A 15,252-nucleotide genomic window follows, 5' to 3' on the forward strand; every position below is an offset into this window, starting at 1 on the left:
AGCTGCTTCCGTTGGCCGCCGTCCAGGAAGAAGAAAGCTCGGGAGAGAGTAAAAACAAAAACCAGAAAAAAAAGAGTGCAGCTGTTGCAGCTGAAGTCGCCGCTGTAGCCACTGTCCAGGAAGAAGAAAGCTCGGGGGAAAAAGTAACAGCAAAAACTAGAAGAAAAAAAAGGAGAGAGTTTCAACCGCTGCCACTGCCGCTGCCTAGGAAGAAGAAAGCTCTGAAAAAAGAGGGTTCGAGAGAGAGAGACATTCATGCCAGAGAGAGAGAGGAACAAAAAAAAATAAAATAAAAGGAGAACTGAGAGGACCGCCGAGCAACATTCCGGCGTGGTTACTGAGGGTGATAAAGTGTGACAGGTGTGGATTGAGGCTTTGGACCTTTCCTCTCAATCTTCTCTCAAATCCTACGATTAAAATATCGCTAGCAAACCTCATACCAGGGTGTTCTGCTAGCTTTCCTATACCTCATATATATTAATATATATAATTTAATTTTTTGTTTTGTGCATGATCATGTATGTCTTCAACTGTTGGATGGGAAGGAATGAGACGCGTAATAACTTTTCTGCATAAATGTGTCAATCTCAGGCCCGACTAAGTTTGATTGTACAAACCTTGAACCAACATGGTATGGTTAATAAACGTGTCGGGCTCTAGACTAGCCCGATTATAGTTGGTTGTTTTTGGTGCAAGGGTATTAGCCATCAGACGATTGATTTGGGACCAATTGATCAATAACCTGATTCGAGCTGCGTGTTTAAAGTCTATTTATAGGTTGTTTAGAGCTTATTTATAGTCAGTTTGGTAAACCCAACACGTTTAAAGCCCGATTATATCCTGTTTAGAAATAAATGGGACGTCAACCCATTTAAAGACCATCTAAAGTCCGTTTAGTTCGATTATTGGTAGCCCGATTAAAGACTAGTAGTTAAGACTGTTTTAAAAAAAAAAGGCTATGCTTAGTTTATAAGGCCCGATTACTTAAATGGACTAGTCATGGTGCAAGATCCTAAAATGCAAAGCCTGATTAGGTCCAGCCGCAACTTCATGCGCTTTAATTAGATACTTTTTCTAATTAAAATGAATCCAAACAGACCCCTAAACCTGGACCGCATCTACATGCGCTTTTCTACTTCGTGGCTTTGTGCCCTAACAACAAAATCTTCTAGATAATGACTTTTTTGCTTTCTAGGCTTTAAATATTATTACCCCGTGCCCCCTCTTAGCTGGGCCTCATTTCTTTTGGACTTAAAACTCCTTATTGAAAGCATCTTAGGCAATTTCATATGGTTTCTTTTTCTAGCTCTTTGACTCACCTATCCATGGAAATGGAACCTTTTTGATTACACGTGGAATTAATCTATTGTTCAATTGAACAGATAGGTTGATAAGGCAACACACACGTGTCATTCACTACATTAAGATCAAACTATAATCCTTCCTAGTTCCTACTTCCTAACCCATAAACACTAAATAATATTACCAGAAAAAATAAATAAAAAGAAACCATTATTTATATTCAAATTTTTTTTATTTTATTATTTTTATTATTATTTTTTTTGTAAACTTTTCCTCCCATTCCCGCTCTCCATTTAAGTTGAGCCTGAACCGGTCAGATTGACTAAACCCAATTGAATTGAACCGAATACTAATAAGAACCAAACCCTTATTAGTTGGTTTCAGGTTGGGTTATAAAACTGGTAGAAATTGAAATCAAGCCAGACCAATCGAATGCATAAATCAAAACCAAAAAATAGGCCAAACGAGAGAAAAATCGGAGATCGAATCCACAATTATCCAATAAAAAATCAAAAATCCAAATAAATCAATTTTTTTTTCATTGAAGGATAAAGAATCACCTATAGTCATGCCCACAACGTCCATACACAGTTGGACATGAAAAGATTGCCTTATCAAGATGTCTTGGCTTGTCCTCCTATTGGTTCACACACTGACATAGTAGTCACGCAACCAAGAATAATTCTATTGTCGTTTCTTTATGAATACATGTTAAACCTAAATTGAAATGGACCAAACCCGATAGTGATCCAATTACCGGAAAAAAAAAAAAAAGGGAATCAAAAGGAAACTTTTTTATTAGTCTCATTTTTAGCTTAGTCTAGCAACAAATCAAAAATCAATTCAACTTAACCCAAATCAAACTAAACCAAACCGACTGATCGATACTCTTAGTTAAAGGTTATAACTCTTAATTTTGTACTCTTCTAGAGATTGAAGATCCTCCATTATCTTTAATGGATTTTTCTTGGGTCATCAGAAGTACAGAATTATTATTATTAAAATGCATATGTGATTATGTATATGAGGCTAACCAGCTGTGTTTGGGCTTTACCCAAAAAAAAAAAAAAAAACCCAACAGTGTTTGGGCAAACAGTCCCTTGGACTTGGACTCGGAGGTAACCTGTAAACCACTCATTCACTCATTTTCGCAGACTTACCAGTTGGGTAATAGATTTGGAAGTAAACCCATTTTGGTAATTTCACAAGAACCAGTGGACCATAACCCAACACTTTTTCCGCGGAGTCTTTCCTCATCTAATATGATGTCCTTTTGTTCGCCTTTCGTTTTTTGATTTTTATATTTCTCTCAGACTATGATCGTCATCGTCTACTTCTACGGAGTTCCAATTCGACCCTATTTTCCCGTTACCAATCTATCTTTGCGAAATCTTTTTCTCCTATTTCATCACTGGAGATGTACGGCAGCTCTTTTATCTCCTGTTTTATATAATCGTTGCTTTACCCTTTTAGGATTCTGCTCGGTTTTGGGCGAAAAGATCTTTCATTTGCTGGTGCGTGTTATTGTGTTCTTAGAATTGTCGTCTATTCAGTGAAACAAATGGATTTTCCCATCTGGGTCGGCGAGATTTTGGGTTTCAGCTAGTGGGTTTAGCTGTGGGAGATCTGGGGCATGGGATGTTCTTGTGAATTTGATCCAAAAATTGGTTCCTGTAGTCGGGTTTTTTGTTGCAAGACCTGAAAGGGAGGGAGGATGATGGAGGGGGGAAAAGATGAGGAGAAGATCATGAGTCCTTTGTTTCCGAGGCTCCATGTTAATGATAAAGAGAAAGGGGGGCCAAGGGCACCTCCGAGGAACAAGATGGCCCTTTATGAACAACTAAGTATACCTTCTCAGAGGTTCAATTCGCGTCTGCCGTCTCACAACGCTGGCAGCTTGGTTCCTTCAACGTCCTCGACTCAAGTGGGTTTGATAATTTATGTGGTTCTTTTTTTGTTTATTGTTATTGAAGGAATTTATTTTGAGATTACTTCACCGAGTGAATAGTTATTCTATTGATTGTTTGCGATTGATGTTTATGTATTAATTTAAGAATACCATGTTCTTCTATTCGAACTTTTGTGCATTCTGCGATTCTTTTTTTGCTGGTGTAAGTGTGCACGGGAAGTTGTTTATGAGTCATACTTGAGCGATATGGGTTTTGTTTATTGTTTTGATTGGTTTGAGTTGCGGGCTGCTGTGGTAACTGTTGGGTTTAGTGTGCTCCTTAATGAATAGAGCATTGAGAGAAAAATACGGACTGTTTGGGTTTAGGTGAGACCTTGGGGATTAAACATATCTCGGATTTTCTGTTGGCATCTGTTTATCAGGGGTTTTCGAACGAAAATAGGAATTTTGGATTACTACTTTTTGTTGTTTTAGAAGTCATTATGGGTATAATTTGTTGTCCTTGATTTTATGCACATTTTATTCATAATGATTTTCGAGGACAGAAGGAATGGTTGCTATTTATTTTTATTTTATGAGTTTGTTGAATTGTTTGCAGCATTTGATTTCGCTTTTTTACTGTGATGTTATTTTTTTTTCCCTATGTAATTTATGTTCCACTGTTTTGTACCATAAGTTAAGTGATTTGTGATGATGAACTGTCAATTTTGGATTTGCTATTGCTTTGAAGGCCTATCTTGGGAAAATAAATGGGGATTATTTCTGTGTTCTTTTGGAACTTTGAGCCTTTCTGAGGGTGCAACATTCTTTACCTGTGGCTCTCATGAGAATGGTTCTGTGGCCATCTTTGTTTGTGTTTTTCCCCTTTGTTTCCCTCCCTTAGTTTTTTCACCTATTCTTCATGTGAATATCCTAGATGTTTTTCAAATTTGAGTAAAATTTGCGGTTCTATGCTTTATTGCCGACTGTTATCTCTGATTTCCAAGTTTGATTGATGACAGGGTGGAGGCCATGAAAGGAGTGTGCCTTCCCCTCTTCAAATTCCTTCTGCCACACCTGTTCATTTTGCTGAGAAGCTTCATTCTTGCTCTTCTGATGGGGTGAATTTAAATGTATCGATGGCAGTATTTGAGCGGAAATCCATGAAAAATGCAAATTATCAAACTTCCAATGCTACAGGGTTCATGCCATCAACTCCTGAATGCAATTCCTTCCATCCGTATGACTACTCCAACTCGAGGAACTCTGGCCAAAAGCAACTTGGAGATGAGGATGATGTAAGGGTTCCCACCTTTGTGCCCCCAGGTGTTGCTCCTTGTCCTAATATGGATATTCCCAGCATGGATGGAGAAAGACTCGCTCCCTTCTGCCCTACTGACCTGGGTCATTCTACGGTTAACCCAGTGAATAATCTGCTGAAATCTGCAGCTACAAGTAGCTATCTGTTAATCCCACCTCAGAATGTTTGCAATGAGCACTCAAAACGTTCTGATACCACAGATATGAGGTCAAGACAACCAGTAAGAAACCACATTGAGGACAACCTGAAAGGGTCTTTCACGAATAGCGAGTGTACAGAAATGCCTGCATCCCACAAATGGACTAGAGAAAAGGTTGCTGATGCCTTAAAGGATGCTTGTGGATCTGCAAATCCGGAACATCAAAATAGTCAACTGGGTGATTTTGGAAGGGTCAATGATACTGGGGGATGGGTACAACAGAAATCCAGAGCTGGCTTGCTCCAAAACAACACTGTCTGTGGTGATGGGATTTCAGTTGAATTCGTCGGATTGGAAAAGGGAAATATTTCAAGGGTGAGAAGTGGACCCTGTTCCAGAGTATCACCTGGAAATTGCCGCCGACGTCCTGATCATGCTGAATTTGGGAGTGAGTGCCATGAAGACAATTCAAATAGGTCATTACAAGTGAGAGAGGTGGATAGAAATGATGATGTCTCGGAGACCTCCATGTTGGACTCTATTTCAGGATTAGATATATCCCCTGATGATGTTGTTGGAGTGATAGGACAGAAGCGTTTCTGGAAGGCAAGAAGAGAAATTGTCAAGTAAGTACCTCTTCTCAATTATATACCTACATTTATTCCCATTGGAATGGCAGTGAAATATCAAGGAATGACACACCATACTATATATACCAAGTCTACATAATTGTTAGCTTCAAATATATACTATATATACCAAGTCTAACACTACCGGCCATTAGTTTATGTTTATTATGATTTGTCTGTTTCTATATTACTGGCTTAATCTGATTGAATTTGATATTCCTTAAACTGCACTAGTTGCTTGCACATTTTGTGTCATAATAACAATGATCACATGTGAATTGTAAGTTTATGATTAATTCTTAAAAGAGAAAAAAGGGAGAAAGAGTAGCTGATGTAACGAAACCAGGACCTGAAACCAGTACCTGCGATTGTGAAGAGAGAGGAAAGAAAAAAGAGAGCAATGGGAGAGAGGATCTACTCTTATCTATCATGGACTGCTAATGATGTATTTATATTAGCAAATAATTGGTAAACCTTGTACAAGACTAAGAACAAAAATAAACTTTAACAAGGAAACTAAGACCAATAACTAAACTTAGACTTGAACCTAAACTCTAGCACTCAACATAACTTTTGAGTCTTGATAGGGTTACTCCCCTATTGTGAGTAACTTTTAACACTCCCCCTTAAACTGGAGTGTGTGTGTGTATATATATATATATATATATACACATGTCAAAAGAAAGTTCCAGCTTGGAACAACAAGAATAGATATTAAAAGCAGCTCTAATCTTGAATATAGATGACAGTTGTAGATGCTTATGAGCACAGAGAACTTCGTTTTGATAGCAATATGAACTCAAGCACAACAACCATCAGCAGAAGTAGAGAAAAAAATTTCGTGTCTAATCCAGCCAACGAACAAAGTAAGTGGTAGAAAATGGCAAACCACAATCCAAAATATCATAGCAGAAAGCCAGAAACAATATCATAACTGTAGTAAGTAATAATCTTCACAAGGAATACAGATAAAAGTGCAAATATTGATGCACTTATGAGTCTCAAATAGAGGTCTCAGATAAAATTGCAGCATATGTTAATGAATTCAGGATGAACGATGATAGAAGGAATCCCATGGAAATATGGATGTTGACCAGAAAGATAATTTCTTAATCAAATAGTTTTCCCTTCTTAATTAAAAAAGGGGCGGTTTTCCTTCATTGCTCTTCCAAAAGGAATATTTGGACAGGAGAAGTATATGCTATGTGGCATGATGGATGGGGTTGAAATTTTGTGGACTGGTATAGCCCAACGTTTCCTGCTTGTGTGCCATGTTTCAGCCTGAATGGAGTTGGCTAAGGGGCACAATGAAGTTTTCAAAATCCAGGACTATGGGAGGGTGCGTGCCAACACATGAATGTTGGAAAATACAAAGTAAAATGCTACTTGGAGGGATATGAGTACAAAGGGCCTCATAACATTACACAACAAAAGAAAACAGTTATTTCCTAAAATAACTACCCATGTAACTGTATATTAAACCTCTAACTGCTATTTCCTAAGACAACTAACTATATAACGAAAACATAATAACAACATCACACAACAACAAAATTAGATAGTCTGGCCCGCCAAAAGGAAAAAAAAAAAAAAAACTACACATAATGCTGGTCATCTAGCCATAATGAAGTGACATGTGATTGCATATGTTTGTCTCCTTTGGTAAGTCCTAATTCCTTGAGTGATGTCCTCATCAGTTGAAGTCGTAGTGAGAGGGTAAAAGTGGCCATGAAACCTCATAATTATCATCCATACGGTTGTATATTAAGTGTTAATGAAAGAGTCTATTCCCCAATCACATGCAATCATAAAGGAGACTGCTTTCGTCCATGCAAATCTGGGGGTTCAGTTGCTCTATATTTGTTAGAATTTTTTTTTTTACTTCCAAAATACTCTACACTAACATACAGAGGCCTTCTGATAATGTTTTCCCTCTTCTACATGACTCCATGGCTGAAATGAGGAAGCCTACTTCACTGATAGTGGATAGATCTGATGACTGTTGAGGAAGGATAGGATTTCCGGTTACAAGTTTAAAAAACAATATTTTGAAGCTTGAGCTCACTGTATGAACTGGAAAACTAACCATTCTATGCCCCTATCTGGTTTTGTAAGTAGACCCAGTAGATACTGCCATAGGGGGGAGCCTTTGCTGAGGGAGGAGAGTCATCACCGTTGTTATGGGAAGGAAATTTCAGAGATGGAGGAGAAATGGGATCGAGGAGATGGCATTAATGTTACCTCTATTTCATTCTTAACATATTATTTATTTTAAGGGAAAAAACTGGGCATGTTTCTGGGTTCCCAGTCTGTGTCATTCTCTCCCCCTCCCATTTGGAAATGACCCCCATACCCTTGCATCCCAGCCCCACCATTGGTTGATCCGCTAGCTCCAGGAAAGCTAGCGGCATGCCCAACCCTATATGTATTGCTGTATGCTGAATTATCTCAACCTGCCTCATGGCTGGCATTGATGATCTGGGTTATGAAACCTGGCTATAAAGTCTAAATATTGTGACAAGCTAGCAGTCATTCTGCAAATGATTTAATGTTTTCACCGGGTTATGTTTCTTCTAATTTTCAACTGTTTGCGTTAGATTCAGTTTTTGTTGGGCCTCTTCTAGCTTTTGTGGGAGAGACCAATCATTTTGTCTTCTTAGATTAGTTCTAGTTAAGATTCTTTAGCTAAGAAGGTATAAAGAATCATATGCTGTCTCCTTCACCTCATTTCTTTGATTCTTTCTCCCATTTTTCATTTTTGGTTAGAAATTAAACAAGTCTGCATTTAGGGGAGATACATGGTTATTGTTGTGAGATACATGGTTATTGTTGTGACTTACATTTATCATCGCATTCAAACTTATACAGGTTCTTGTCGGGCAGCATGCTGGGGGGAAAGGATTTAGGGTCATATGCCATTGTCTTTCTTATGTGTCATCTGACCACACAACCATGTCATATTGGACAATATTTTTGTCCTCGGCCATTGCAGGAGTCCTTTGCAATTGAGAGCAATGAAGAAATTTTGACATGTTCAGAATGGGCATCAGAAATTGCTTTAGCATCTTATATCTTGGATGGAGATGGATATTTATTCTCAAGATAAATGGGATGATTTGGTCTAAAATAGGGGGGGTGAATCTTTATATTAGTGTTGCTAATGGGTAGCCTAGTCATCTAGCCACATAGCTAGTCATTTTAGCTACAGTTCTATGTGGTTCATTGATGATCTTGTCTTAATGCTAATATTGTTGCAGGGCATTCTCACCTTATCGCGAGATGTTGTATTTTATCATTTATTTTTGTAAAATAGTTAATGAAAAAATTATAATTTTCCTTGTCTGTACACATCAAATTCACTCCCAGAGATTGATGCTGTATCTGCTTATGTGGTTTGTATATGAGAAATTGAAGCAATTAAGTGTAGATAAATGGATCCCTTGCTTTCTTCTTTTGAGTGATGCATTATGTGAAACCCCACCTGTGTAATTGGCTATATCTATTTCTGATGCCCATTAACTGTTCTAGAAACTGATCGAGCACCTGAAGAGATTTTCTTCATGTTGGTTGAGGTAAGGTTATGATATATATATCACAGTTGGTGTACCCATAAAATCTATCAGAATAGCTTAGTAATGTCCCTACCTCCTGGGTTAGACCACTGAATCAAGTCTTGGTGATGCAGATAGGTTTCAAACCTATCATCGAAGGAAGGAGGGAACCAGGCCATAAGTAGCCCACGGTGTTCTTTTTTAATTGCTTTTTTTAATTTCCTTACGGGTTACTCAACACATCTATGAGTTCTAAGAGCCTAAGAGCTCCCCTGCGATTTTATGATGAATGAATTGATCTTTGCTTCAATGGTGCTGTGAGAAACAGAACTGCTGTGGGAGATTGCAGCAACCTCGGTGGGATTCTGATGGGGATCAGGTCAGGTGGTACTGTGGTTGATCTGATCCTCTTTCCCTTCTCTTATTCTTCTTCTTTTTCTTCCCTGTGTTATCAAGTACAGCCCCTGTTCTTCACTTCTTAAGTTTTTTTCTGTGAGATTCAATCCTTATATACATGCTGGACATAAACCTAACCTATTATTTCATTATTGATTTTTTTTTTTTTCTAAACAAATTTTGGGTGTTTTAGTGGCTGGTGGCACCCCTGGTTTTGGATGTTCTTGCTGAAAGTTTGTTCATATCATGTAAGTGAATCTAACCCTAAGATTCCATCCCCCCCCCCCCCTTTTTTTTTTGGTTGTATTTCAGAGGTCCGGTTGGGTTAATATGGTGCTATACTATCAATTTTCTAGTTGAACTTGAACATGCATCTGCGGAAGAAGATTATGTTTTATTTCCCTCTTTCTCTCTCTTGTTTTTTTTGTTTTTGTATGGTGTCTGACTTTGAGATTTATGAATCTGTTGTGCTTCAAAGCGTGAATATCTGACAAAGATTACCTGTATGTGTAGAATCTACCTCTTGCCCTTGAATTGCAGTTGCTTTTGTTTCAATTACCTGTTTATCATCCATTTAGTTTTTTCTAACATTTCTCCTACCACTTTCAGTCAACAAAGGTTGTTTGCTGTTCAAGTATTTGAGTTGCATAGATTGATTAAGGTACACTGTTATTGACCCACATAAGTTATTGCCTTTTCCGTATTATGACACGTATAATTTAAATTCATAATCTGGTTTAGGTTAGTCTAGAAGAATCTTAAGTTTGCATACATGATATTCAAGCAGGTTCAGAGATTGTTTGCTGGTTCACCGCAACTGTTGGTTGAAAATAATCATTATCTGGCTAAACCTTCTTTGAAGGTATCTCCTATGAAGAAGCTGCCAGCTGAGTATGTTCTGAAACCACTGCAACAGAATGTTAAGCAGAAAGATGATTCTCAAAAGCCAAACCAGAGTATTGAATGTGCAGCTGAGAATGCAGTTGCGAAGCCCACTCTTCCTGCTCCAAACAATGGTATGAACCCACTTGTTAGTCAACATTCAAGCTGTGGCCTTTATCCTGGAAATCCACCTGCAGCACCTGTTGTTACTGATAATAAAATGGGTCCTTGGTGTTTCCATCCACCTCCAGGGAATCAATGGTTGGTTCCCATTCTCTCTCCTTCGGAAGGACTTCTCTACAAGCCATATACAGGGCCTTGTCCACCTACTGCTGGATATATGGCTCCTATTTATGGAGGTTGTGGGCCTTTTAGCCTTCCTCCTGTGGCAGGGGACTTCATGAATCCTGCATACGGAGTTATGGCTACTCACCAACATGGCATAGGTGTTCTTCCTGGTGCTCCTCCAGTTGGTCCACCGTACTTCACTCCATATGGCATCCCAGTCATGAGCCCGGTTACATCTGCCTCAGCTGTTGATCAGGCAAGCCTGTTGGCTGGTCCACGGCCACATGGGCTAGCAGAACAATTATCAACAGGGGAGGCAAAATTCAACATGCACCAAGAAAGCTCATGCAACTATTCAAACCAGAAGAGTGAAGCTGTTGCTAATGGTGTTTGGAGGTTTAAGACATCAAAAGATAGTGAACTACAAGGGAGTACGGGAAGCAGTCCATGTCAGAGGACACAAGGAGGGCCAGATCATGTAGCTGAAGGAAGTGATCCTCTCCCACTTTTTGCTATGGCTTCAGCTGTGCAGGTTCCGGATGGCAATCCTCAGGACCATGGCAGTGATCAGCAGACCCGGGTGATCAGGGTTGTGCCACACAACCCCAGATCTGCAACTGAGTCTGCAGCACGAATTTTCCGATCCATACAGAAAGAGAGGCAGCAATATACTACAGTTTAGTTTTAAGTTACTCTGTTGTTGTATCTTCATCTTAATTCCCTCGATGCAATGGTGAATCAAACAACCATAAAAATATTTTTAGCTGATCCAACTTGATTGTGTCTGATCGTCTATCAGTCCTTGTTTAGGTGCTTGATAGTTTTAATCGTTTCTGATATGATGATATATTATTATTTAATTGTAAATATTACTTCTAAAAACACCATTAAGAAAGGTGTATGGTTTTTATTTTTAAATGTTTAGATTGTTGACAAAGTGTTGCCACAAGGAAAGCATTTGTATGGGTTGTAGCAGTTGACATATTTGAAGGGAAAAACTGCCTTTTAAGCTCCTTGATTAAAATTAAAATAATCAATGAAGCCCTTGATTTTAGTCAGTGCTGGCACTGACTGTATTTGAAGTCCTTTATGCTAAAACCTATGTTGCATCTGATGTTTCTGTTGATAATTTGTGGTCTTTTTCTCTTAAGGAAAAAGAAGCCTGAAAGGTGGTGTGGCTATGTGACCCCTATGAGAGAGAGAGGGGAAGGGGAGGGAGAGGGGATTGAAATGATAGCACTGCCCCTCATGAAAGGTGAAAATTCTTCCTTGTGTGATGTTTCAGAGTGCACTCTTAGTGCAGGGAACCTCACCCCTATCTTTGTTTATGTGGTATTAAATGACTTTTAAGAAAGTTAAATAAGTTTCAAAATACCTGTTTTTGGATTTACTAGTTTTTATCTTCCACAAAGGTTCTGAACTTTTGACTTCTTTTAATTTTTCTGAAAAAATAGTGGGAATTGTTTAGTCTTATGCTGCTTATGAAAGAGTAGAGTGTGGTTGAATACTGGGAATTACAAGGGTACAGTTCTTTGGAAGAAAAATTTGAAAAATTTCCTATGCTCTCTTAGTCTCTTTATCTCCTATGGTTCAGGGTTTGTTTAACATGCGCACCGTGGCAAGATCTTGGTCTCTGTGAAATTTCTTTTTGCTTTGAATCGGACTTAAATCCAATATTTTTTCCTGATATTGGATAGGTATTTTCCAACATCAATCAGAGCGTGTACAATGTCGGGGTGTATCAAGAACCTTACCAACAAACCTTACATTTTACCCAATGTTTAATGAGGTTTTTCTAGCATTACATGAGCGTCGTCGAATGCATTGCCAACATTGGCAATTTTTTGTTTTGTGCTATCAAAATGCTTTAGATGTTGGAAAGAAGTCCACTCTCTTTGAGAGAGTTTTTGGTCTCCTTTGGACAGGTATTTTAAAGTAGCATCTCTCTTCTATAAATAGAGGACATCCTAGACACTTGGAGGGTCATTCTAAATATTCTATTACCTCTCATATTCATTTGCTCTTTTTTTTTTTTTTCCTGATTTTAGCTTACTGTAAAGAGAAGAGAAGAAAGAAAAGAGTGGGGCAAACCTATGATTGTGGAGCGATGGAGTCCCAATCAATTATTATGGGGCTGACAGGTTTGATACCTCCCCCTTTAACTCAGATTTGTGATTTTATCTGTAGAAATTAATGGAATACTAGATTTTTATCTTCGATGATTCCTCTCCCAATTGCCAATAATATCTTAAAAGTTCAAATGTCATTTGATAATAACTTTTGGTGGTGCCACCTTACGAAAAAAGAGGTAGTCACCACCAAATTGGTTGCCATTTAAAAAAAAAAATCATGTACTACGTCTACTAACCTAGTTGGAAACTTAAACAGGTGCATCTGCTTATCTCTTTGCTCTCATTGGTGGTAAGGGTGTTAATCGGTTCGGTTTCAGTTTAAATGGTGCAGTTTGGTTCGATTCACATTTATCTGGTTGAAACCAAAACCGCACCATTTACTAAATAGTTGCATTTTCTGAAACCGCAACCATTTAGTAACCAATTTTGGTTCCATGGTTTTTAAACGGTTTCGGTTTCACTGTTTTGAACAATTTCGATTTTGGTTTATTCCATACTATTTCTAAACGGTTAGCAATTGGTTTACTAATTTATTCGCATGTTTACTAAAATTTGCTTTTGGTGATAAACGATTCAATCAAATGCAAACCATTATGTTTTGTTAAAACAACCAAACAACTAAGTAAAAGAAAATATTACATTGAGAAAGTAAAATGCAAACAAAACTTCTAAATACTAATGAACACCGGTAGTAGTGGTGGATGAATGCTAAAGTAGGAGTAGAAGGCTCTGAAAACATATCTTCCAAGGCTTCAAATAATTTCTCTTCATCTGTCTCAGCTATATAAAGGAAGAAAACGATTACTTAGAATATGAAACTAATATCCAAAGAATTTCATACAAGGTTAAGAGAAAAAATATTACCTCCAAAAGTCGCATCATACATCCAATCACGCAAGCATACAAAAGCTTCAAAGTCCCAATCGTTTTTACTTTAGGGTTTTTATCTTTTGGAAATGATATATTGATTTTGCTCCTACCTTATTTAATTGTTGAACAGGTTAATCGGATTGGTTTTGATGGTTTAAACGGTTTGATTTCACGTTTTCAATTCGGTTTGAAACCAACGGGTTAAATGGCTCGGTTCAATTTCGACATGTTTAGCTAATCGGCCTGAAACTTGAAACCAAAACCGAACCATTTACTAAACGGTTTTACGATTTCGGTGTAAATGGTTCGGTTTGATTTCGGTAAACGGTTTCGATTTCAAATTCACATCCTTAATTGGTGGCGATTCTTCTAGAAACTCCAAATCCACCCAAAATTTAAGCTTTTCTTCTAGAGAATTGCTCATAATGGATTACCTTGAAAAGATATTGTGGGTATATCGATTGAAATGGATCAAAATTGTGGTTTATGCCACAACCAAAACGAGTCTTTATGGCAAATCTTCATCTCCTGCGAATTTACCAAAAGGATATGCGCGGGCGGTTGGCCCTTTGGGGCTAAGAACTGAATTCCTATATGCATCTTCTTTTCAATCCCTTATAACACACTTGTTTAATTCCATGAATGTTGTTGTTGATGATTTAAATAATTTTTTTTAGCACTTCCATCATCACTGGCTACTTTCCATGTTCACTTCGAAATTGGGTTACCTTCACCAAGATAAAGCCGAATATTTTTTTGGTTTTAAAACAAGTACATGAGTAGATCTCTCACTTAGGAAAGGTAACCATATTACCTATTAACCATAATAAGAACATCCATACTGGTTAATTCCGAGCAATACGCCAATAATACTGATATGCTTAGCAGTCACTGACCCTAGGAAAAATATTGCTAGATGGGCTACTTGCATTATTAACGAAGGAAAGTGAGTCTCATTATGTGTTAATTATATGATAACATGACAAGATTTGGAGGTAAACGCTCGGGACTGTGGGATGAAACAGGCATCAGATGTAGGATGGATAATAGAAGAGATCTGAAATGATTCTAAGGAGATAGAAGATCTATTTTCTGAGAAGACCACTAAATTGTGGCCCTAAATCTCATTACCACCACTGCTTGATGTCCATAATATTTTGTTTAAAGCTAATTTTGGCTCAGGCGCAACAACGATTTAGTCCTCATCATGCACAAATTAGCCAGAAGGGCTATGAGCAATATGCTCTACATTAACATTGTTCACCCTGAAAATAATGTTCTATCTTATCTTCCTTAATTAATGAAGTCTTTTATTTTCATAAAAAAAAAAATTATTATGGGGCTACCCTCCTCATTCATTAAATAGAATAACTATTACAAGTCCTACTAGGAATAGGAAGGAACAAAATAGAACAGATATAAAACTATTATTAATTGCTAAATTTTAACTTTATTAAGTCTTAATAGAGCTAGGAAAACTCACGCTATGAATACCCAAACCCACAGTCCTAATAGGACTAAGAAAACCCAAACCCACAATCCTAATAGGGAGGGAAGTAGATAACTGCCACTGGTGAACATTGACTTTTTGCTCATCAAATGTGCTGGGCATTGCCTAATTTACTCTTTTAACACATAAAGCATCTAAGAAAAGTTTCCACACAAAATTTTTAAAGTTTAGATGAATTCGCAGATGCCATATAAATTTCCAAATCTTCTCAAAACACTCCCCAACAGTCGGGTTCTCTTGATTTTGAATCAACCACTTAACAACAGTTTTGGTAGAAAAGGCTCCAGATTTACTAAAAGAACAGAACCATATATATATATATATATATATATAATGTGATAGAA

At 37.7% G+C, this 15,252-nt stretch overlaps 1 protein-coding gene across 3 annotated transcripts; it reads left to right on the forward strand.

Annotated features, from left to right (window-relative positions):
• The first annotated feature begins 2,589 nt into the window (after nucleotides 1-2,589).
• Nucleotides 2,590-11,314, forward strand: LOC122068980 (protein HEADING DATE 3B-like). 3 transcript variants are annotated; one of them, XM_042632896.1, is made up of 5 exons: nucleotides 2,590-3,226; nucleotides 4,213-5,276; nucleotides 9,836-9,887; nucleotides 10,014-10,242; nucleotides 10,360-11,314. In XM_042632896.1, the coding sequence occupies exons 1-5, from the start codon at nucleotides 3,017-3,019 to the stop codon at nucleotides 11,076-11,078; spliced, it is 2,274 nt and encodes a 757-aa protein (XP_042488830.1). In that variant the 5' UTR covers nucleotides 2,590-3,016; the 3' UTR covers nucleotides 11,079-11,314. The 3 variants fall into 3 exon arrangements, with proteins under 3 accessions (XP_042488830.1, XP_042488828.1, XP_042488829.1); XM_042632894.1 differs by having other exon boundaries at nucleotides 10,014-11,314; XM_042632895.1 differs by having other exon boundaries at nucleotides 10,089-11,314.
• The last annotated feature ends 3,938 nt before the right edge of the window (nucleotides 11,315-15,252 follow it).

Source organism: Macadamia integrifolia, unplaced genomic scaffold, assembly GCF_013358625.1.
Source record: "Macadamia integrifolia cultivar HAES 741 unplaced genomic scaffold, SCU_Mint_v3 scaffold512, whole genome shotgun sequence".
In the NCBI taxonomy this organism is placed as follows: Eukaryota; Viridiplantae; Streptophyta; class Magnoliopsida; order Proteales; family Proteaceae; genus Macadamia; species Macadamia integrifolia.

Coding starts and splice junctions, on each gene's coding strand:
- LOC122068980 (XM_042632894.1), top strand. CDS start 3,017: ATGATGGAGGGGGGAAAAGATGAGGAGAAGATCATGAGTCCTTTGTTT. Junction 3,227..4,212: donor CTTCAACGTCCTCGACTCAA/GTGGGTTTGATA, acceptor GATTGATGACAG/GGTGGAGGCCATGAAAGGAG. Junction 5,277..9,835: donor GCAAGAAGAGAAATTGTCAA/GTAAGTACCTCT, acceptor TACCACTTTCAG/TCAACAAAGGTTGTTTGCTG.